At 47.0% G+C, this 24,892-nt stretch overlaps 1 protein-coding gene across 9 annotated transcripts in view; it reads right to left on the reverse strand.

Moving 5' to 3' along the window:
* Nucleotides 1–198: 198 nt before the first annotated feature.
* CXCR7 (chemokine (C-X-C motif) receptor 7) overlaps nt 199–24,892 on the reverse strand; it is a 57,095-nt gene continuing 32,401 nt past the window's right edge. The window contains exons 2-6 of one of the 9 annotated variants that reach the window (XM_046943700.1): nt 17,980–19,635; nt 17,039–17,112; nt 6,066–6,159; nt 5,470–5,604; nt 199–2,149 (exon numbers count right to left, since the gene is read on the reverse strand). In XM_046943700.1, the coding sequence (XP_046799656.1) occupies nt 1,028–2,122 (1,095 nt within the window). In that variant the 5' untranslated portion in view covers nt 2,123–2,149; nt 5,470–5,604; nt 6,066–6,159; nt 17,039–17,112; nt 17,980–19,635 and the 3' untranslated portion in view covers nt 199–1,027. Of the gene's footprint in view, nt 2,150–3,824; nt 5,148–5,469; nt 5,605–6,065; nt 6,811–17,038; nt 17,113–17,979; nt 19,636–24,892 lie in introns of those variants that run through there. The other 8 variants (XM_015289178.4, XM_046943698.1, XM_040703537.2 and 5 more) reach the window with 8 other exon arrangements.

Consider the following 24,892-nt stretch of genomic DNA (forward strand, 5'->3'; position numbering starts at 1 on the left):
ATATCCTTCCACAGACCCAATCCTCCCCATCCCTTCCCTTCTTCCTACTCACTGGTGCCATCTCACATTCCTTTCAGGCAACCAATAACTGACCCGTTTGTTCCTGCAAAGAGAAGCTTTGCGATTTCTTCTTTTTGGCTCATTTCTAAGGAGAAGGATGGCAGCACCGGGGAAAACGAGTCAAACCACTTCTACGTGTAGTTTTTCCAGATCTTTATTTTACAAAAATAACTTACAAATAGAGACAACTCTCAGAAGCAAGATCATTCATTCTGTGCATAAGGATATAGGTTTGTGAAGTTTGGGCATAGGAGTTAACAACTCTTACAATACTGTTAATTTTAACATGATGGTAGCTATATTACAACACATAGATTTCATGCTCCAGACACATGGGTATGACCACCACATAAAGCTATGGTCAATGAATCGTGCCAGCCAGTGAGGATGCACGTCAGAGATCACTGCCATACTGCCTTTTATAGTCATCCTCTTACCAAGGATAGTTAAAACCAAATGGCAGTCTAACACTCAGACTACAGCACTCTGGATACACTCAACAGCAATATACATCAAATACATGATAAAAATATATTTCAATTTCAAATACAATTGTATAAGGTACACCAATAGCCAGAAAATAAAGTCTTGAGCTTTTAAATACAACACACTATATATATAACATATACAATGAGACAAAAGGGAATCTACACACGGGAGGAAAAAGCTTATCCTGAAAACACGTGTTATCTATGGTACACAATGGCTTTGTCTGCTAGGAAGTCAGTTCCATTTGCATAGCATTGTCAAGAAGTCCAGACTGGGCTAGGAGGAGATCAAACAAAACACACAAACAAAACGCTTAGTTTTGGTACCACTTCCATATTGTGCCTGATTCTACTCTTAAATTACAGTTTGCTATTTCTCTTTTGTAGGCTGTAATTCATGCCCCGTTCATAACAAGCATAAGGAAAGGGGGAAAAAAAAAAAGTCAGAGAGTCAAGGAGGGTTCTTTCTGGAGTTGCAGTCATTTGGTATTTTGCTCCAGAGCAGAGTATTCTGCTTCTGACACTCTGGAAGCATCAATAAGCTTAGTGAGACCAGTTTTGGCAGAGTACTTGAAAATAAAGGCTTTCATGAGCTCGTATCTGTAATTGCGATTAATGAAGCTATAGAGGATGGGGTTGACACAGCAATGGACTAGAGAGAAACACTGAGTGATGTGAAGCGTGGCGTACAAGAAGTTCTCCATTTGACAACTGAAGGGTATGAAATGAAGGCTGTAGAAGATGTCGAGAAGGACAGTTGTATGGTAGGGTAGCCAGCAGACAAGAAACACCACAACATAGGAGAAGATGATCTTCCCGCTGCTCTTCCTCTCTTGGTCGCTGGAGGCAGAGATGGTCTTCGCAAGGAGGAAGTAAAAGAGAGCAATGACTGGAAAAGGGATAAGGAAGCCCAAAACGACAGAGATGAGCTCCATGCCAATCAACCACTCTTTGAAGCTCTCCTCGGGATACGCGGGGCGGCAGTAGGTCTCGTTGCTGGTAGAGACTGTCTTAAGGAAATAGGTGTCTGGCAGAGATGCAGAAAAGGCAAGAAGCCACACCAGGATGCAGATGCAGCGGCGGACGATCTTCTTCTTGCGGTTACTAGAATTAGTGAAATAGGCAACTGAGAGGTAGCGGTCCACGCTCATGCATGCCAGGAAGAAGATGCTGCCGTACAAGTTGATCGAAAATATAAGGTGAGTTATTTTGCACGTGATTTCTCCCATGTGCCATTGGTTATGCTGGACGAGGGAGACAACCCAAACAGGAAGCGTGATGACAACACACAGATCGGCGACAGCCAAATTGAAGATGTAGAGATGGGTTTCATAGCCAGTCATTTTGGCTTGGAGATTGACCCACACCACAACAGAGTTGGCCACCAGCCCTATGACAAAGATAAAGATGCAGAAGAAGGACAGGGTGTAGAGCAGGGCACTTTTGTTGAGCGTGCCAGGGCATGTCGTCGCATCTACTGTGATGCAGTCGCTGTTGTTGCACATCCAGTTGATCTCCGTTAAGTTGGCCTTTTCCAGAAAATCAAGGATTGAAGTCAAATCAAGCGCACTCATGTTTGCTCACTTCAGGTTTCGAGTGACCTACAGAACAAGCGGGATCAAAAGAAAAGACCTGAGTTAACGGGTGTATTTCTGCTGTCTTCCTCGTACCAAAAAGCACATGCGAGACACGCTGCTTTAGTGATGCCCTGTTCTGCTAACACGCTTTCATCAAAGAGGTCTGTGGAGCAAAGGAAGCAGAACAGACACACAACAAAACTCATCTGGTCCATGAAAGAGGAACAGCGCTAGCTTTGTGTGGGATTTCTTCCTGCAGCTCATGTCTGACATCATCAGGTTGGCTATCATCCCCGGGTGTGAAATCCGCAAAGTACACCGTGGCCAAATAAACGTCAGGCAACTAAATCTGTCTTCTCCAGCATAAATGATGATACTATCGCTTTCAGCAGGGGAATCTTTAAGCCATTTTATCTGCACTCCCTCAAGCATAGTAGAATTGATCTGGCTGATACACGGTACTGTAAAACATTTACCACAGGCTCTGCTAAGCATCTTGTCAAGTCCAGATCCAGCTGCATTAAGCAGAAATGGGGAACTAAGGGGCTTTGTACCCTCATCCAATTTTAAATTTAAATCCTGCTCCATTCTCCCTCCTTCCCTTCAATTCTATTTTACAAAGCATCCCCTGTGTTTAACGATTATCACGTAGCTTTGAGGAAAAAGAATCAGAGCTTGACCGCTGAGTAGATCTGCTGGGCTTAAGTTTTCTTTTTAGAAGAGAGCTTTGATTTACAAAATACTCCCCCATCACAGCTGGCTCCACAACAACTGCTTCCTCCCCACCCTCTCTCTTTTCTAAACCTACTTTCTTGCCTCTTCAGCCCCTTCCCCCATTGGCAGACAACAAACTGGGCTACTTGTTCAGTCCCTTGCCAGCAGAAGGAAGGGACCCAACAGACCCACACGGCTCGCACAAAATCCGAGCAGGACTGCTAATTACCGTTGTGCTTTTGGGGCGGTGTAAAAGGCCTCCTGCCCCACTGGGCCAACAATACCACCCAAGGCTGCTCCTGGGCTAGTCGGACACCTGCCAGCCACGGTTTCTTCCTGCTTCCACACTAAGGGATGCATTCCTCTTGTTCCCCTGGAGCACCAGGCCAGGTGGCAAAGGAGGAGCTGTCCCGCTTGTACCACCCAAGCTGGGAGGACAGCTGGGGTCCAATGATGGCACAGGTGGATCACCCTGCAGAGCTCTGAAGGCTCTGGAGCCACATCTGCAGCACAGGCTGTGCAGCAGCTGTATCTCTTCCAACACACAGCAGTAACACCAACAGACTTCGCAGCCCATCCTTTCTCCCAGTTTAATTGCAACAAGTAGCTTTCTCTTACTCTGCTGTCTGGCCATTACAAGGCGGACAGCCTGAGCAAGCTGTCAAAGGATACAGTAAGTAAAGGATCTGTCAAGAAAAGCATTTCTCACACGCTGCCCTTGTTAGCTGATAGTTTCAGTTTGCATTTCTTTCATCAACCCCCCTCCTTCAGATATAAAATCCTTTAGACACTTTAACATCCTGAAACATAGCCAGAAGCCTCATTCTTCCCCACAATTAAGATGTAAATCCTGTAACTGAGAGCATCCTTCTGCTTCCTGCTCCCAGTCCCAGGGCAAGCAACCAAGTGACTGAAATAAACCAAGCCGAGGAAAGCACACAGAGAAACAACTTACTCAACCTCTTATATCTCTCAGTGTCCTTACCTCCCCAAAGGATCTCTTAGGTGGGATGCAGCTTTTGGTGGGGCTTATGAGATAGCCTTCATGATGGAAACTCACAGGGAACACTCAGCTGTTATAGGATGTTGTAACATATGAAGGAGACAACAGAGCAAGGAAGAGTTGGGATGTGCTTCTGCACTAAGCAGCCTCTTCTTGTCTCCCACAGGGCACTGGCACCTGGGCTGGGGAAACTTCATGCCTCTGAAAAGGGTTCACATAGCACCTCTTACCCCTCTGTCTGCATAATGGGCTCTTCCCAAAGCTCCCACCCATCCTGCCTTGCCACAGCCAGGCTCTGCCAGAGACAAACTGAGGAAGAAAAGGGAGATAAGGGGGGGGGGGATTACAGGAGAAGATTCAAGGCACTATTGTCCCGGTGGAAGGAGAAGCTGGTGGCACTAACAATGAGGCGGGCCATGCACACAGCCAGGAGAGATCAAATCTCTCCACAAACAAGGCCCAAATTGGCCCCGTGAGGGGATCTAGCTCACTGCTTGCAAACCTATCCAGCCTTCCAGCCTTTCATCTCGCCGGCATGCTGAAAGACAAGGCTGAGATTCAAACCAAGTTAACTGCTTGTTTGGCCGAGTCCTCTCACCCCACACCTCGCCTCAACACACTCAAAGCTCTCCCTGCCAGCACGGAGCCCTGCGCAAGGGCAAGGATGACACCTGTGATGCTCCCAAAGAGCTGTCACAGGGAACGCAGCAGAAATACACGAGGTTCTGCAAAGCACGCGCTGCAATCACTGCTGAACCTGTGCAGAGGGCTTGCAACCCCAACTAAGTTCAGGGGCCTGCATCCGAGCGATCACCGCTTCCCCCTACAGCCAGCGAAGGGAAATGAGATGCTCTGCGTTTATAGGCTCGAGCTCGGACGACAAGTCTCACCGGTTAGCGAGGGAGAGAGGCAGGAGCAGCGCCCTGCCCGGGGACAGACCATCTCTCCGTGCCACCTGTGAGCACCGAGCCCAGGGGAGCAGAGCGATAGCAGCCAAGAGAGCCGATCCTGCCCTGCACGCTTCGCTCTCCGCGGGGACAGCAGGGTGCAGCCACACACCGCAGCACAGCCTGCCCGCCCTCCCGCTCCGCTTCAAGCCCCATCTCCGAGACTCCGCGCTCCCGAGCCGTGCCATGAACACCCGCGTCACCCCATACCACAGAGCCAGCCCAGCCATCGCGGGACGCCCTGCCACCTCACTCCCGGCAGCGCGATGCTCGGGCCCGGCCCGGCCCGGCCCGGCTCCCCCCGCGGCCGCCCGCCATGATTACCTCACCGCCTGCGTGCCGCCCGCTCCGAGCCACTGAGCGCCGCCCGCCGCCGTCGGCCCTTATAGCGGCAACGGGAGACCGCCTCCAGAGGGCGGCCCTGCCCGGCCCCGCCGCCCGCCCCCGGCCCGGGACAGCTCGGGGGGCTGAGGCGAGAGCGGAGGGGTCCGCCCAGCCCGAGCGGGGCTGTTCCTATACCTCCAGCATACGGCGGGCTGGCTCAAGCGCTGCTGGTGGACAGCCTCAGTCAGCGAGTCGCTGTCAGCAGCGGGGACGGAAAGGATGGGAAGAGCGGGTTGGCTGCGCTGTTTTCTTCCTCCCTCTATAACACGCTGAGAAGAATGACAGCAAATTCTCACCTCTGCTCCCTCGCAAAGCCGAGAAAAAAAGTAACGCCAAGGAAAGGTGATGGGGTGTAAGAGACGTGCCAGCAAAGCTGAGATCCGTCCCGCTGCATCTCTCCTCATTAAAGGAAAGCCATCTGACCACCTGCCCTGTGAAGAAATCACACAACCATTCCACTTGGAAAGACCTCTAAGATCACCCGGTCCCCATCTAAGAACCCCAACCCGCCCCACCATGCCCACATCCCCATGGACCCCCACCACTCCCTGTGCAGCTGTGCCACTGCAGCACTGCTCTTTCTGAGAAGAAATTGTTCCTAATATCCAAGCTGAACCTTCCCTGGTGCAACTTGAGGCCATTGCCTCTCATACAATTGCTGTTACCGCCACCTCACCACAGCCTCCCATCAGGGAGCTGTAGAGAGCAACGAGGTTTCCCCTGGGCCTCTCCCACACTGAACAACCCCAGTTCCCTCAGCCGCTCCCCATAAGACTTGTGCTCCACACCATCACAGCTCTGTTGCCCTTCTCTGGACACACACTAGGGCCTCAGTGTCCTTCTTGCAATGCAAGGGACCAAAACACCATCAACAAGCATGCATTTTGTTTACCCACTAATACTTCAACTTCTTTCCACGGGCAATCAAAAACTTCCATTCAAACATCATCAAGCAGCACAGTCCATAGATGAATCAGATTTACACCCTGCAAGCAAAGGGCAATAATCAGCCTCAGTTTCTCTGCCAGCAAGGAGGAGATGATCAAGCTGTGGACATGACACCTCCCACAGCTGAAAGGATGCATCGATGTTAGCCTATCCCACTGTTGGTTTGGGTGCCAGGAAGGAGAAGGACAGAAGGATGAGCCCCTCGCTGTCCCACAGATGGAGCAGGTGAGATGAAACATACCTCGCTCCCCTCCCCGGATGAGGATAGTTTGATCCTCCCAACTTCACAGCTGTCAATGAGCAAAGCATTTTGGCACTCCCTTAAATTCTGCATGCTCGCTGAAGCCCACGAATGCTGGCGGAATTGAAGTATGATGAGTTCAGACAACGACGGGCTTCAGCTTAAAAATAAGCATGTACTGAAGCCCTCGGCTAAATCAGGCTCTGAAAATCCTAAGCAAAAAAAAAAAAAAGTACTCTTGCAGAAGTCCAGAGTCTCTTGGACAATAAAGCAAGTGGTTTTTCCTTACTTGGTGTGCCAGAAAAATAACATCAAGGATTACAGCCTCTCCAAAAATACCATCCAGCATCTGCAACCACAAGGCTGCTCGCTGTCCAGGAGTTGCAAGAGAGGAGGCTGCCTGCATTTGCTGAGAGCAGGAGCAGAGCCCTCGCTGCCCTCACTCCCCTTCCAGGTCCCTCCCTCCAGCTATCTTTTACAGGGAACACGTTCCACACGCAGCAGGGACGAGCCCGTTCCCTTTCCATTATGAAAGCCAGATTTTGCTCGGCACTCAGGGATGAAATGCTTGAGCAGTAAGCAAAACAACACGGTCTCAAAGAACCACACAACACAAAACCTCCCCCTACAACACAGCAAGCAGAGCTGTGGAGAAGCTGGGCACCCCAGATAAGATCAGCACAGGGCTGATGCTACTTGCTGGGTGAGATTAGTTCTGCTCTATAACCGCTGTTAAAAAGGCAGTCCAACCACAGCCTCCAGGAGATGCGAGCTCTGAGGCAGCTCATCAAGCTGGAACTCCCTGCACAGATGCAGCAAGATGAGTCCTTACCCACCCAAATTTCCTAGGGCGTGGATTTACACCACAGGAACTGAGCAAGAACTTGTTCAGCAAGTGTAATGTGGCTTGACACATGGAGTTTGCCATCCCAGACTGCAGGCAGTGCAGAGAAACTCTAAAGGCTGAATCCTGAACATCAGGCAACTGCTTGACAGAGCGAGCAGCCCCAGCCTCCAGATCCACAGCTGTACTCTTTGGTTTGAAGGGTGACAGCTAGCAGGCTTTTCTTCAGCAGCAGGATTCTCCCACCACGAGCCTCTGCTAACCATGTCCGTGGGCAGCATAGAGCCTTGCATGAAGTCAACACTGCTGCGCTCAGTGCTGAAGATAAACACACATAGGGGTGAGCTCTGACCAGGGGAGATAGGTATGACAGTTTTAGCTCTATGAGAGAAAAGTCAAGGAAAATGCAGCTGAATGACTTGACTCAGGGTACTTGGCACAACACGGAGCTGGAAGCTGGCACATTACTCTAACCGCCTGCCCAATAAGCCTGAGTTACAGCAGTACCTTTCTTTTCCCTCAGAAGCACAAGTTCTTAGTGCTTACACTAAGGGGGAAAACAGGCAGGAATAGAAAATCCAGGATTCCACAGTGTCCCTTGCAGCCTCTCCCTGCTGGCACTTGGAACGAGAGCTAAAAGCCTCGCTTTCTCTTAAGGCTTCCTATTCCAACTGTGAGGCAGATGGAAGCTAACACCAAGCCCCTCCCACTTAAGTCAATAGATTTAAAAAAACCAAAAACAATGCAATTTGGCAGCTTCAAGTGTTAGAAAGATTTTTTGGGGGTGGGGGGTGAGAGAGAAAGCCAATCTGGCAAAGTACACGCATGTGTTGGGAGGGGGAGCATTAGAATAGCACGTCAAAAAAGGGACAAAGGGAAATGTTTCTCCATTGCATAAGAGAGGATCTGCATGCAGCAGAAGTGAGACGGAAGCAGCATCACCGAGGGTGTCTGAAGGCAGCAGCATCATGCACAGGCAGAGAACAATGTGCTGGCCAGGAGTGCAAACACCCACGTCGAGATGACAGAGCCAAGGATAGCTGCACAGACAGGAGCCTGCAGGAAATCAGGCTGTGATACATGAAGTGCACAAAGGTAAAAGGCTTCCTGCAGTCCTGGGAGCCAGTGCCAGCGGGCTGCTGGATGGAAAGGCAGCGCTCATTTCCTCCCTCCTTCAGGAGGGTTCTCTGTCCTCTGCCAGTCACGTTCCTCACCCTATAAGACGTCTGGAGTCACCTCTGTGAAATGGCAGGAAACAAGAAGGGAATGTCCAGCAGGCCGTGACTGTGGTACTGTCCAGTTTAACTTCCCCTTCAACAGAAAACAATTAAGTCATTTAATGCCCATGTACCCAGGCATGTGCTGGTGGTGCTGGGTGGAACAGGTGGCGTGCCCCGGGATGTTGTGCTCACACTGAGCTTCTTGGGATGTCACAGGGCTTCAGCATCTTCACCATCTACACCAATAGGCCTGTGAAAACCTGCAGCTGGAGACTGGTGTTTTCCAGGCAGAAAGGATACTGCCTTTAGCATTTACCTCTTGACAAGTGATGATGAACAGCGCTGATTCAGGGAGACAATATAAAGCACGCACCGCTTCACATGTGTCTCAATCAATGGGGCCACCCAGGACTGTAGCTGCTCTTTGTCTTTCTCCTCTGAAGACACAGCATGAGAGAGGTTAATGCCAGTGCCCCTTGCCCAGCCACCCTGCCAGCACTTTCTGTCGATCCCAGCAGGATTTGCAGCCGCTGATCCCAGCAAGTTTCCCAAAAGCCAAGCACAGGTACAGCACGCATCCTAGCAGCCAAGGGAAGGGCCAGCAGAGCAATCAATTCACCATTTTCAAGGCAAAGAGAGCTTTCAGGAGAAAATCGATGGGTGGTGTAATTAGGAATATTACCCACATAGCTAATAATTATCTATAACAGCTCTCCTCTTCACATCTCACTTCTGCTTTACTCCTCTTCCACTAAATAAAGGTGTTACCTATAGATGTTATTTGTGGCTTCATAATCTACTGTCGGAGGCATTACAGCAATTTATTTGACAATGCACTGGACCATGACCACGAGGAAGATAGAGTAGGACACCGAGCAAGAAATCCTGCCTAGAGCAGTCAAGCAGGAAGACTTCAGAGGCATGGATTTTTATATAAGCACTGTTCCAAACTTCTCTCCATATTGCACTGTCTCAGACTGGCACCACAACCTGCATGTATTGAGGGTAGATTCTGACAGAAGCCGTGGTACAGAAAGTTGGGTTTGACTTGGCAGCAGCAGCAGCAAGTGTTACAAGTGGCACAGCAGAGCAGAGAGAGGAAAAAAGGATTTGAAGCAGGATGGTGGAACCCCCCCTCTCCACCTTCCGTTGCTTCCTTGGGAAAAACTCCTGCTAGGTGTAAAGTGACTGAATGCTACACACCGGTAAGGAATAAAAAATTCATTAAATCATAAATCTTTTGGAAAGGGGATCTACTGGGGAGATTATATTCACTTTTCATAGACATATTAATTCAACAGTGGCATATCATATTGTTCTCTGTGGGGAGAAAAGACACGTTGTTTTAAAGCACGATATTTAGAGCAGTCCTTTAGGAAGGAAAGCAAATAGAATCTTGGCAAGGAAAACTGACTACATGAGCACTGAATAAGGGACATAAAAAGCAAGGCCCAAGTCCCAGCTGCTGAAAATGAGCATAGCCTGACCAGAGTTACTGGAGTTAAGCCCATGCATGGGAGCTGAGAATGAAGGTCATCCTGATTGAGCTGCAGTTCCTTGAAATGTTAAGTAAACGAACACGAAGGGTAATTTTTTACTGGGCCCATTGTGAACGCTGTCTAGCCTGCTAGCAAACACCAGTGGCAGGTGAGACGAAAAATGCATTACAACTGTGTTCTCCACAGGTTTGATGTTTGTTGGGTGGGAATTATCTGCCATTCTCCTTTAGAACTCTGACTGCTGCTGGGCTCAGCACCAGCAATTGCCAAGCTCTCCCAGCCCCCAGTCCAGCCAGACTCTCAGGGTTGGGGTAGAACTGGATGGCCAGCTGCAAAACAAGGGCTCACTATAGCCCTGCTTCAGCTGCTGCCTCTGTCTCCATTCCCCAGGTCCTAGAACACTGCATGGCCAGAAGCATCTGCAGCAGATCAATACTCACAGGTCTTCCACTCCTTTCAAATGGGAGCTAATCTCCCCTTTCTCCCTACCTTTAGGGCAGCTTCATGGGAGATGTAGGTTCCAATTTCCCCCAGCTTAGCTTAAAGCGTGGAAAATGCTGGAATTAACTGCTGTGCATGATTCCTCTCCAGATGACAGCTCCCTCAGAATCCTACAAGCATCTTCATTTTGTGTTGCATCAGGTGCACAAGGCTGAATCAAGATGGTTCTAGGCACTTTGTTTAATCAAAAACTTAGTGGACAGTTATCAACAAAGCTTCTCCCTTTAAGTTTTTGCCCTTTAGCAGTGGTAAATTTTTCCATGCTAGTTGTAACCAATTTCTTGCAACCCAGAGGACCTCCCCTGGGAACCACAGAATCCTCATACCTGGGAGGGGATGTTCCTTTCACCCCCAGGCACCTAAATGTAATCACCTACATTAGCCAAGAAGCAAAGCCGCACTCCCAAATATCTCCAATTCACATGCCTCTATATTCAAGACTGGTCCAGATCAACTTCACACAGCTCCATAAGCACGAGTCCAATCATCCCAAACACATTCAGTGTTGTTCTGCTGTACAGCCGCTCTCACAGTAGCTATGGAAGGGCCTTCAACAAGCATACAAGTTAATGTACTGTAACTGTTCATGATCGTGCCCTTTCTCGATGATAACTTGCCGTCCAAAGTATTCTGTCCTAGCTTGTTCTGGAAAAACAAGGGTAAAACATGCCAAACTTACCAACACAAAGTAACAATGACTGTTGAACAGCTCTTGCACAATAACTCAATACAGGCAAGTTTGACCAGGTCAGAGCCTTACCCAGCTCAAGCACAGGGAACTCAACTCAGTCCATCAGAAAGGTCTAAAGAAGGGGCTTGCTTATCACTTGGATTGCCTGGGACTTTTGGCAAAAATAAAAGTGCAGACACATGCAAATGGGACTCAGGCTCTCACTTCCCTCTTCGTTTCTGCCTACGCAGCTATCTCAGTCAAAACTTTCCCATCCATTCCAGTGAGGTGTGAAATTGGAAGCATCATTGCTCCCACTGACAAAAGCATGCACAGGACTGTTCCTAGATGAGTAGACAAAATTAAAAGGGCTAATGCAACATCAACCACAAACGGTCAAAACAACAAAGTCAAAACACACAAACCACAAAGATTCTTAGTGCAACATTAAGTCAGCCTTACATTATCGGTATTTGCTAAAAATGTACTTAACTGCTGCTTGAGATGAAGAACACTAATAAGACTGTGTTTCAGCCCACACCTGGGCCAGGTTCCCAGCTGAGACAAGCTGTTTATACCAGCCAAGCATTTGGATGGTTTTTCTTCCTGTAGAAACCCTCGTTGCTGGGGTTCTTAATGTTGGCTGTATGTGCAAGTCATGCTAGCAGCTGGTCATAGCCAAATGCTGTAGGAAGCCAGAGGGGTCTTAGACTACTCCAGAGCTCAAATTATCCAGTGTGAACACAAGGAGGCGGCCCGTACTTTAGCTTCTGTCCAGGGCCCCTTGGAAAGTTAATCCTATCCGATTACACCACTTCTTTTTTTCCATAGAAGAAATAAACAGTCTTTTGTACTAAACATAAGGCTGCCTTCTTTTGAAGGAAGATTTATCATCCAGGATAAATTCATGAGTTTATTCCATTTCTGTCCCAGCTCTTCAAAGCAGTGTTTTTACTTTATGATGCAATATCATTTGGTTTTGCCTGTGTGCCAGACAGTCCCCAAAGGAGATGCCACTTTTCCTTCTTTATAAAAATGGATTTAAAAAATCATGAATGTAGAGCAACCCATCAATTGTTTAAAGCCTGCACACCAAATTCCACACACGCACGTTAGAGCCATGAATACACACATGCATGGAACTGGGACCAGCCTCCTGTCAGACAGCAAATACCAGGACTGCAGTCAATGACATTGTTCCATGAAGAGCAGTAACCAGTGGATGACAAAACCTGCTCTGAAAAGCCCCGTGAGAGGTCCCAGCTCTGAGACAAGAAGGATGGCTTGGTTGCCTTGCCCACACCAACAGGGACTCTGTTGTACTGAACTGAAACCTTGAACTCATTACAATGTCACTCTGTCTTTGGATCCGATATCCTGTAGGGGAATCTTTTGGGAATGTATTTTGGTTCAGACGTGGGTCAAGGAGAGTTGACTTGACCTGAAAATAAATCCAGGCAATCTCAAGCTGAAGAGCTATTGACTACTGTTTGCAATACAGTAAAGTAAGGAGATCAAACTCGGTTGAAACCCAGGGTTGACATAAATCCAAGGAGAAAGGAGAACAAAAATATTCATTCACTAACATGACAAAGGGGACATTTTTGCTTGCATTAGCAGAATACAGAACAGGGCCTGGAAGTGCTTCCCAGGCAACACTTTAAGTCTCACATATGGTGAGTGCTGTTTAGCTGGACTGATATCTTCAACAGACTGGCAGTAAGATAAGAGGTAATACACGTACACATGTGAAAAGGTTTTGTTGGCTTTTCTTTTTACGTCACTAGATGGAGTTTCCTCTGTTTGCACACAGGGCAGCTTTTGTGAGAGGTATTTTATATGGATCCCCAAGGAAGGATCTCAACAGACAGGCTCTAAGCACTATTGTGTGCACACGTACGTAATAACACTCAGTTACTTGGTTTACAGGCCAGGAGAAACTCTCACTGTACTCCCTGCAGGTCCAAGGTCAAATCCTGCCCCAGCTCATGCTAACAGGAGTCGTACCACTAACTCCACTGCACCTAGCATTTCTCTACCAGGAGTGCAGGCACCACTCAGTACACTCTTTGGCTTCTAACCATGGCTGGAACTGCTGCTTGTCCTAGAACTGGCTCATCTCAGGTTAAGTAGTATCACGTGGTTAGGTCTTTTTGCCAGCATCAATTATCCACTCCATTTTGCTCTAACGATCTGGTCAAAGCCCTCTGGTCTTCCCAGTCTATTTCTACCTCACCCTTCTCCCAAGCACGCAGAGACAGACACCTACCCCTCTGCCTTGCCAGGGAAGAAGCAGAGCAGCCTAGAGGACATGATAGGAGTTCCCTAAGGATGCATCCATCAAGGACGCAAGAGTGACCAAGGTAGCTGCTTACAGGAGATGAAGCTACTCTCTGTGGCACAACTTGAGGGCCACATTCCCCATTGGAGTGCAACTATTTCTAAGCAAAATCTGGGCAAAATTCCTCTTATTATTTCACTAAAACCCTTTTTATTAACTAACTTGCACTCTAACGTAGATGATCACATTGTTTAAAGAATAAATTACACTGCTCCTTCCCATCTCCCACTGTGACTGGGCAATTCCTGGTCAGACTGTATAATGTTGGAACTAAGAATGCATAAACTCAACTAAACAAAGCTGCAATAGGAAGTCAAGGCTTCAAGCTCCCTACGAGGGAAAAAAAAAAAAAGTTGAGTTTGACAAAGCAACACCAATTCTGAGAACTTTTCAGATGAAATAAAGCATTTTAAGAGGGACTTAACATTCAAACTCTGCATTTCACACCTGCACGCTTTAAAGCTGTCAGGAACTTCATCCCTGACTCAAGTGAAATCTCCAAAATTTGGGATTCTTTTACCGCAGTGTGAAAATTAACACTTTCAAGTGCCATTAGCAGTTCAACAGCTCTGATCACACTTGCTCCAAAAACAACCTGCACATGAATATTCACAGCCATTCAATGCCATTCAACGGCAGCTTTCTGGTAAAGATCTGTCCTCCAGATCAGGTATAAGAGAAGAAAGGCATGAGTTAGTCTCCTTGGTCACCCCCTTTACAGGTGGGTGCACAGGGAACCTGCACAGCCTTTTAGTTGTTATCTGTTCCTTCTTTGCTCAGGTACAGAGTGCAACGTGAAGCACTCTGAGCCCTTCCGGCATGGCTTGACAGACAGCATATATAAAAATAACTGGAAGAAAGGGAGAATTATTGATTATGAATTTGATGTGGAGGAAGTTCAGCTGCTCTTTCAATGCACCAAACAGGCTGCGGAGTAAAGCTGCAGCCATGTTAACTCAATCTTGCCTCTCCAGGTTAAGCAATTCTAAACCAGAGGAGTGACAAAATGCAAGGAGGGGTAGTCACTAAGGATAAGGGAGTGGAAAAAAAAACAATCCACAACACTATTTCACAAATAATCACATTTGAAAGTACATGAAGAAACGCCTGCAGAGCAGTGAAAGCCAAGCAAATATCAAAGGAAAAAAGCAATGAGCTCTGTTATAATCATAGAATGGCCTGGGTTGAAAAGGACCACAACGATCGAGTTTCAACCCCGCTGCTACGTAGCTTCCCTATGCCACCAGATGGATTCATACTGAAGCCTACAGCTTTAAAAACACAAGTAAAGCATCTCTTGGTGGTGCTTCATCCCCACGCCAGTATGAAGTCATGTACATAGCATGTGCTGAGGGCAGAGGCAGATGGGTGTTACGCTATGGGAGAGGAAGACAAAGATTGAACACAGAACCTGCTCCACCTTTGCCTTTCTTCAGGCAGGATGACTCCATCCTTTCCTCCTGGAGGGCCTTTCCTTTTGACGGTCCACTCCAGCACCTTCCCGTGGCACTGATTTCACCAGGCAGAAAAGAAACATCAAAGCAACTGTTTCCCAAATTCAACACTACTGGCACTTGTCAGAGAGAAAAAGCAGATTCCTCAAGGCTTCTTTCCAGCCTTTCAATGGCCAAAAGATTGTTCTCCACCTGAGCAGCTTTCAAGTGAAAAGCAAGAAATAAACGTGAAGCTGATCTCAAGTCTACTGGCGCAGATAAGTGGAGCCCTTGCTGCCCTCAGCACAGCCAGGAGAGTAGAAAGCAGAGAGCCAAGCTGGAAGCCAGAGATGTGAACACAGAATAACGTTTGAAAGGAGGATGGTGGCTATTTAAGGGATGAAAAGGCAGATTATATTTACAGGGTCATGGGATAAATTTAACAAGTCTCAGCTGAAACAAATCGAGACCCAATTAGGCATCCAAAATGAACCAGGCTCCTGAGCCATTTTATTAACTCCTACTTGCAGCCTTAGAGAAAACACAGCTTCAAAAGCAAATTGCAGATAGCTCTGGAAAAGCCCTCTCACACTGTAGCAAGTTTTATAGAGACGAATCAGGTACTAAAGCTCACCCCAGCAGTTGTTTCGCTTGGCTGTCTTTAAAAATGGGAAAAAAGAAAACAGAGAAAAAATTGCCTCACGTTGCCTAATGGAAACATCAAGCTAGCCCTGGAAAATCCCCTGGCCCACCAATAAAGCTGCTGGGGAGCTTTCCAACAGGCAACCTTTGGGTAGGGAAAAGCACTGCAGGAAAGGAATGTTGGGTTTCATGGAAAGAAAAGTGAATTTTCCAACAGAAAAAGAAGAAAAAGGAAAAGCTTCTTCATTTTAAGGCAAGGTTAAGTCATCATTTGGTCTAGATCAACTGCTGCTCCCCACCCTCTGCTGGAGATCCACCAGCATGCTTCATCCAACTCTCTCCCAGGAGAGGCGTTGCATCATTGGCATTGCTGTTGTATCTTGAGAAACACAGCCCAGCAAAAAGAAAACGAAGGCAGCTGCTCCAAGCTGATTGCTTTTTCTTGCAGGGGCCTGTCATGTTTCTTGCACAGCAACAGGAGGAGTTAATCTTGTTCTTGACACAACAAAGAAAAGATACATTTGCTTTTTTAAGCAGGCTGCAATGGAGTGAGTTAAGATACTGATGTCAACCACCACGGCTGTAATCAGCACACACCCAGAGCTGGCTCCAGTAGCACAGGGAAGAAGGGGGGATTTATTTATGAATTGCTGCACAAAGCCAGGAATCTGAACTGCGAGCAACAGGACAGCAACCAGGCCAGCTGCAACGTCTGCTGGTTGGGTTAAACCCTCTGGATCCCTGAACAAGCTATTAGTGGCCAAATGAATGAAAGCAAGGTCAAAAGGCACTTCCAACAGGTCTGCGAGATCCTCACCAAGCAGTTAATTGCTCGGGAAAGAGGCCCACACATCAAGGAGGATTGGTCTACCAAGCAGACATTAGGCACACTTTAGGGGCTGGCCTGGTTTTCTAGGCAGGTGGTTCCATCCCTCAGGACTGGGGCACAAGGTATTTGCATAGGCAGGTGTTTGGTTAGCATGGGCAGACAGCTACAGCCAGGTAAACATCTGGAGCCAACGACCAGCTGCTGTAGAACAACTCGTGCGGGTGAGAAGCATAGGGAAGGTCATGAGCAAAAGGAGAATGAATTTAAGGCAGTCACTGGGATGGCGCTCATAACTGATCTCACAAGCAGGCCCAGTGTGTTTACACAGAACAAAACATACTACTTATTACATCTGTGCTGCACTGATCAATGACACTTAGTGATTTACCAGGAGCTCAGGGCAGGTCAATATGCCACGAACAATTCCTCTGCTACAAAGATCAGTGCTCTTCAGCAACTGGTATTTACCTTGTGCCGCGAGCAATACAACCACTGCTGGTTCTGCATGAGCTAACAGGAGCAGACAGGGTGTGCTGATGATATCTCAAGCCCTCTGGATCTGTTTTGTCAAAGGACCAGCACGCCCTGCCTTACTACAAGAGGTTGTTGGCATTCTGTAAGCGCGCCTGGAGGTGCAGTTAGGCAGAAATCCCAGCATCAAGCGAGAAATAAAGGCCATTCCTCTATGTTTACTTACTGATCAGCAATCTTCTTGGCCTTCTCACCAAAGGGAAACACGGGCTTGTAGTATTTCAACCAGCGTTTACATCCCTGTAACAAATCCACACAGATTAGCACAGCACTTGGACTGGAGAATACAGCCAGATGAAATGGCTACAAGTGTTTGAGGCCATTACGGGTAAAAGCTACATGAAAGCAATAAAGAGCACTGGGAAAGCAAAGAGGCTATTTAGAGAAAATACAAATCTGATGCTGTCATTCAGAGCACGGGATGGTCAATACCTCAGGGAGCTGCTACATGTAGCTGCTGAGCTTTGAGGCTCTTGCACAGTAAACTCCCTTTAGATACTTCTCATCTTAATAATCAGCAGAGCATGCTTCAAGCAAAGTTAATGCTGGGGAGAGAAGAACTGTCTAAAATGTTGGAAAACAGTGTAATGTATTTACATTGAGATAGCTGGAAATAGTATAAACCTTCCTCAGCAGCAAGCACAAAGGAAAGCGAAGCTTTTCATATATTTCATTGAGCTCCTTGAGTTACACCTGAAGCTTAAGAGATAGGAGGTTGCTTTTGATGTCCTTTTGGACCTGATTTACCATTTAAACATGGTACAGCCCATCAGGCACTCAGCAGAAGGAGGGTAGAACAGCACTACTGCAAGCCAAAACGTGGCTCTGCTCAAGAGAATACAAGCGATGCACGTCCCAGCCATCCAAGTTCAGACCTGGACAAAAGCACTTATTGCCAAGTTTAAGGCTGTATAGTTCAGAAATAAAGCTGTGCGTGCTGAGAATTACACTATTTGAGAAAACAGATGGCTCACCAAACCTTACACAGTAAAAACGTGCTTTTGCAGCTGAGAGTCCCACCAGTAGCAGTTGGAGTTGGTAGGGACCATCCTACCCCCAACACCCTTCTGCTTCTCAGAGTAGCAATGGGACAGCAACACCTTTTACCTGGGCACATAGTAGGGCACGTAGGCACTGATGCTGATTGCTCTTCACAGGTTTGGCTCACCTGCCTGTAGCGTTTTGTTGTTTTTTTGAGCCAGCTGGCTTCAGAGTTGAACCAGTTGAACAGCTGGCTTCAGAGCACAAGTCAGAACGCAGCAGAGAGAGATGCCAGTGAGGACCCTAGAAAGAGGATTTAGAAAGGAAAACTATCATGTTTAGAACTTTTTCCACGAGCTTCAGCTGCTCACACCTGTCACATAGGCTCAGGAAAACTTCAGGCTTATCATTCCTATCTCCTTTTTCCTTCATGCAGTGATACAAGGATTTCCACGTGAGCCTGGTGCATGTCAGTGCCATCTGTAACGATCTTCATCCTGGGGTATTTACAAATGCTTTATTGCACTTGCTGAAAAACATGAGAAGAAATAAATTACAAAGCATCTCAAGTGATCAGGCGTTCCCAGGAGGCACTTAAGATACTTAGAAAAATAATTTACAACTGTATTATAAAAACCTTTGTCCTTTAAAGCAATGCTGATGCTGCAGAAAAATATATAAATCAACGCAGCAGAGGGCTTTAAAAATCGCTGTTACTTAAGGTTTATGAGGGGGCTGTGATGGTCAGGTTAAATGTGGGGGCTGAAATCCTACAAACCAGCGTACAGACCTTTGGCTGTCAAATCACACTGAAATAGCTTTAAAAAAAGGTTTAGATGGAGAACCTGAGAAATTGTACCTGCTCTGACAGACACACAGCCATCTGAACTGCTGAGGAGAAGGAAGGCTTTAATGCACACAAGGCTCTAGCTCCCAATGGAGGGGAGATAGCAGCAGCTGCCCAGCCATCCTTTCATGGCTGTCATCTCAGGAAACAAGAACCCATACCCCACATGGCAGCAAATGGAGCCAGGGGACTGTGACATTATATGGGGGACAAAGCTGAGGAAGAAAGTGTACATCAGCAGCTCCAACGTGAAGGTAGGAAGTCCAGCCTTGCTTGATGAATCCAGAGTGTTGGACAACATCAGCCCAGTGTCAGACCAATGCCTTTTTATGAGCACTGCCTCCACTCTCAAGCAGTGATAACTTGATACTACAGAGCGTTCCTTTATCATAAGAATGGTATAAAAACAGAGGTGAGTCGCAAAGAAAACGTGCCTTTAAGTGAGCCCTTTTAATATTGATCAACCCAAGGAATTTGTGTTAGTAATGGATGAGGGAAAAAAAAGAGCTCTAAGCGCATAGGACAGGATTGCTGTTGCTCAGTTCTTTGGATCTCTTTGTTGCCCTATCAAGCCCACCACACCGACCTGCTGGGCTCGAGCCTCTCCATGCTGGAGGCTGGCTCCAACAGCTTTCCCTTGCTGTCTAAGAAATTATCACAGGAGACTTCATGCAATTAGGCCTTAAAAATGGGGATGTCAGTCCTCCAGAGGAACTAAGCTTGTTTCATGAAAGATCCCTCACAGCCTTTGCTTTCGCTGCAAAAGGAAGGTGTTTTTTTTACCCTGAGGATTTATATCAAAGCGAGGCACTATAGCAAAAACACGGCAAGCCACTGTAGTTTTTACCTCTTTGTAGTTTCTCGAGGTGAATGTCAGTGGAAAAATCTCAGAGGTGATGAGGCACAGAGATGGCCATCTAACGTTACATACATACCTTGGAACAGAAAAAACCCACCCCTAAGTTTTTAGTAAAGACAAACCTGGTCTCTCTCAGCAACAGGACTCCATTTAGAAATCAGCAATGGAAGCGTAATAACCTGCACAAAGCCAGCAACCTCACACCTCACAATCTCTCCCCACAGACTGAAGCCTCTCTCAGAACCCGGGGCCTTTTTACAGCCTGACTGAACACAACCCATCCCAGGGCTGCTATACCTTTCCCAGTCACCACTTGCACTTCTTTGGACCGGCCGGGTGAAGGAGTTTGTAAGGCAATATTTCTCATAGGCTGTGGGCAGCTCTGGCCCCTGGTGGGATTCGAGGTACGCTCTGCAAACTGCTGATCCCGCACACAAGAAATAACAGAGGGAGGATGTACAGGGATAATATTTGTATTGAATGTATGTTTTTTCAAGAGTACTTGAAAACCAGCTGTGTAAGCAAAGTGAAAAGGGACAAGGATTGCTGGTGAAGCCCAGCTCTGCAGGACACTGTCTGCAGGTCAGCTTGGGAATAAGGTGGATGGTGCACAGGGAAGTTCAGGGTTCTGGATGGCGTTCTCAGTTTCCCTGCTCCTTCCATTTCTGAACCTTTCTGTTCTGTGCAATCTTAGCTCCTTTCAGAACAAATGCACGCAACCCTGAAATAAAAAGACTGTAGTGACATGACTGCTTTAAAGCCAGCGAACCCAGGCTGCTTCCTTTGGCACTTTCAACCTACCTGGACATAAACTAGCACCCAAGCAATCTGCACAATGCAGCCACATCTCACACAGCCTCATGGAAACCATGAGGCTGATGAGATCAGCAATAGTAGACACCAGTTCTCACTTGACCACTCCCTTCACATATCCCTCTGAAGAGCCTAAGGGATACTGCTTGGCCAAAACCTTTCCTGCATCCACTCCAGCCACCAGAAGCAGCAACAAGTGGACAAAAGAGAATCAAAGTCTCCCAAAAGATCCAGCCTCATAAAGCCTTCAAAAACTGCAGCAGACATATCTATTGGATAGATCCAAGCCATTCTTAAAAAGGCACCCCAAGGGAAAACAGTTCCATCTATAGAACAAAAACCGAAATGGTATATTTTGGATGGGCTGTACTCCCACAGCACGTATTGCACAAGCTATTTCTGCAGTGGCCATTCACAGAGAGTATCCATCATTCCTCCAGTTACATGAGCATTCCAGAAGATGTGGTCTAATTTCTCCTTTTTGCTCCTGGACATGGTGTTTATCGTGAATAGGAAACAGAGCAGCAGACTGGGGAAAAACAAGGGGGGGAGGAGGGAGAGGGGGGAAGATTGCAGTGTCCCTTCAAAGTTAGCTATGTTTATTGCTTCCATTTCTCTGCTAGTTTCTCATGGATTACTGTTGTTTCCATCCTCTGAAGGCATTTTTCCTTTCCTCCCCCCAGACAGCAAGCATTACCATGCATTATAGCCCCACACTCACTCAGATGCCTTCTCCATTTACAGATCCATCCTTAAAGCTTGCTTCTGCCAAGCTGCATGCTAGCAACTCCCACTGATGCACTGGGGCAGTCCCTTTGGCCAATTCCCACTGCCTCCCAGCACTTCCCTTAGAAGCTCAGAGCAAGGACCTCCTGGTATGGATAGGAACACATCCTGGGTGACCACCACATTCCCATGGGATCACAGCACAGACAGGAGTTGGATCAGCTTTCTTTCAGTAAGATTTGCAGTTTTTCTCTTGGGCTGCAGGCAGCAGTAAAAAGAAAAGGTAAATACGCAGTCAAGTGCCAATATCACAACCTCATAAAATCACCCTGCACGGAGAGAAATATAAAACCACTGTGTACAGTGGTGTGGTTGGCTCAGTTGGGAGAGGCACTCTAGGAAAACATGGGTTTTGAGCACCCAGGAAAGACAGGGCAGCTGGAACATCCTGGGGTCACCAGCTCAATGACAGACTGAACCTACTATCCTCAGTCATGGAGAACTTGCTGAAGTCACGGGAGAAAGCTGGGACAGGACCATAGCAGTTCATAGAACCACGGAATCACTTGAGTTGGAAGGCACATTTAAAGGTCAGTGCTCCATTTCCAACTGCTGGAAACCAGCCCACTACTGCTATTTACATCAGCACAGCCCAAGTGTAGAGCTACCCTTGACTTGCAGTGACTTTGCTAAAGAGAATAAAAGTCACCAAAAGCCAAACGCTCGTCAGCTCAAATGAATACACATTCATTTCTCCCCAATTCTGCATTCTGCACAGTAACAACAAAACTTACAGATAAAAAGCATGCTTAGGTTTATGCCTGACTAAAGCTCTTCATAGCCAGGCAACTGTCTTGACTCAGACATCTCCCTCCTGTGACTAATCCAAAAAATACCTGCAACATTTTCATTTCATTTTCAGCCAGGGTATGAAACGTCGGTGATAAAGAGCATACCCACCCTTGTAAAACCTCCACCCTTTCTGGCCTCCCCAACGAGCTGAAATTGTCAAAAAGAAAGAAAAAAGAAGGAGAAATTGATTTGTGGCTGAACTACAATTGAGTTGTAGATCTCCCTTCACTTCCAGAGCTTTATCGCATAGATTTCATTTGATGAAATCAATTGTATGGTGCACTGGAGAAAAGTCAGTGAATTAGATTTGCTTATGCTAATGCCTATCATTAGTAGTGGCTTTAGGTGGCAGATCACTGCAGATTGGTTTCCATGAGTGAAAGCCAAGGGCAGAGCTCCTGGCGGCCACCATCCATGGCACTGATAGAGGAATTCAGAGCACAGGAGATCTGCTCCTACAAAATGATCATAGAATCACTCAGGTTGGAAAAGACCTTAAAGACTGAGTCCAACCATGACCTAGCCATGCTACCCTAACTAACAACCCTCCGCTAAATCGTGTCCCTGATGTCCATGATGCAGCTCTAAGCTCTAGGAAAGGGCACAATGGCGACGGGTTGACAATTGGAGTAGGTGATCATAGAGGTCTTTGATTCCATGATAAAATAAATTATCAAAAGAGGTCTTTGATCCTATGATTTTTGTGGTGTCTGTTAACCTATCACACCTGATATCACTGAGAACACAACCACCTCTGGGCAGAAGGAGAGAGAGCCTTACAGCACTCTTCCAACACTGGGCAAATCAAGGCAAAGCCCAAAGGCTTCACCCAATTTCAGAAGGGGACAATTGTCTGCTAATGACCCTTGCTGCAAGGCACATCAACACTGGCACCAAAGACAAATGCTAACTGCTTTGTAAACTTCATCACCCAGAGACCTCTGAGTCTCTAACAAGCATGTTCAAACCTCAGAAAGCTGTCTGATGCCACTGGAACAAAACATGTCACTTGGTAAAGCAAGAGTCACCACTACAGCATATTGCAGAATCATGTTGTTGGCCAAGTCCCTGGCACCAAACCTGTAAGAGAGCCTGGGTGTTCCATGCTCAGCTGACTGGAACCCACACCGGGAAATCTTTCAAGAAAGAAATGAAATTGCTTGAGAGTGTCTCACTGCCAATCGAGTTTTGCAAAGCTTCCTGCACCTCTTGATAAAGGAACACATTTCCAGAAAAAGAGAAACAAACGAGCAAAGTCAAAACCAAGGTTTTGTTTGCTTTAGCAAACGAACCAACCCCCAGAAGTGAAACCTTATCCTGTGCCTCAGACAGGCTGGATTCCTGTCCTCACCTTGCTCCTAGTCTTTCCTCCAACAAGGCTGGCCTCTGCCTGTCTCCAGAGGATCCCCCCCCCCCCCACCCACATGAAAGGATTTTCATGCAATTTGATGGCCCCAGCCTTTAACACAGCTTAAAATCTGACCTTTCCTGCTTGGTTGGAGCTCCGGCTACTCAACTTTAAGTCTCCAATGCAGACACAGAACCCAAACTTACCGTGAAGAGACTTGGAAGTGTAGGAACTTAGGTTTTCCATAAATGGGGATTTATGGAATCTTAAACTCAACATCAGATTTGTGCTGTACCTAAAGCAAATACTTTCTGTTAATGAAGGAAAGCGTGGGATTTGTTCATAAAAATGAACACACAAATCATCTAAAAGCCACAGCCTTTCGCTTTCTTAGCCTAATAAATTGTACGCCTACCCATTTTCACACATGGAAGTGCACTAGACTGCAAAAGAAGATTGTTCCTGAGCTACGCAGTCATTTGCTCCAGCTTCATAGAGATCATGCTGAGTTCATACTTTCCAGAGCGCTGAAGTGAGGCTAGGGATGTGTCTAGAATGGTCCTATTGCATGGCACCATCTGGTCACTACATCACGACACTCACACCTACCCAAAGCATACTGCAGAGTTTCGTGTAAGTGATGAATGAGACAGGTCAAGAAGGTAGAGAGCAACATTGAAAAGGCAGCGGAGATTTCAAAGTGAATTTTAAAAATAGTAAGTAAATAAAAGCTTCCTGACCAGGCTCCCAGCTGATACCAAATACTAGCACCAGCTGGTTGCTAGTGGATAGAGACCATATGAAAATGAGAGGTCTGGTTTCTGTAATTCACAGCAAGAACAAATGGACTAACCTCCCTAAATGCAATCACCAAAGCTGTCTTCAGAGAGAGCACTTTCAAGGCAAGGTGGCCTTTCTTTCGGCACACCAGCAAAGGATGCTTGCTTATCACCAGCACTTCTGAGCTCGCCAAAGGAGGAACGTGACAGCGCATAGAGCCAAAGCCCTGCAGCTGAATGCAAGGACTGTTGGACACAGACAAGGAGCGGGTGCTCACATTTCTCTAAGCAACTAACATGACAGCTAAAAGCAATACAAGCCCAATGGGATTGCAGTTCCTGCATCTGGATCCATTCGCAAGTATTTTTCATCCCCTCTTGCCCAAGCTACACATTTTGCCTCCCCAGACCTCCTCACCATCTCTTTTTACCAACAGCATTTCTCCCTGACCTTTCTGCTATCCTTTCCCCCCCCACCTATATTTATGGATGCCAACAGTTAAGCACAATCTTAGCCAGATCTCCCTCACATATCTGTACCATAAAAAAAACCTCCCCAAGCTAACCAGGCACATTAGACACGCTTGGATTAGCAAGGAAATGAAAACAGGCCACAGGAAAGGAGTGGGCTGAAGGAAAAGCTGGAAATGTAATGCTAATCAATCACATCGAGTTGCATTTAATAGGAATTCAGGAATTTTATTTGGTATGAAAAGATTTGGAAAGTTTTGATAAAAGTTACAAAAATTCCTGTAAAAAGATCAAAAACTGTCTTCAAAACAAGTTTACTTCCCCAACTGCCAGTTCTAACACAA

Source organism: Gallus gallus, chromosome 7, assembly GCF_016699485.2.
Source record: "Gallus gallus isolate bGalGal1 chromosome 7, bGalGal1.mat.broiler.GRCg7b, whole genome shotgun sequence".
In the NCBI taxonomy this organism is placed as follows: domain Eukaryota; kingdom Metazoa; phylum Chordata; class Aves; order Galliformes; family Phasianidae; genus Gallus; species Gallus gallus.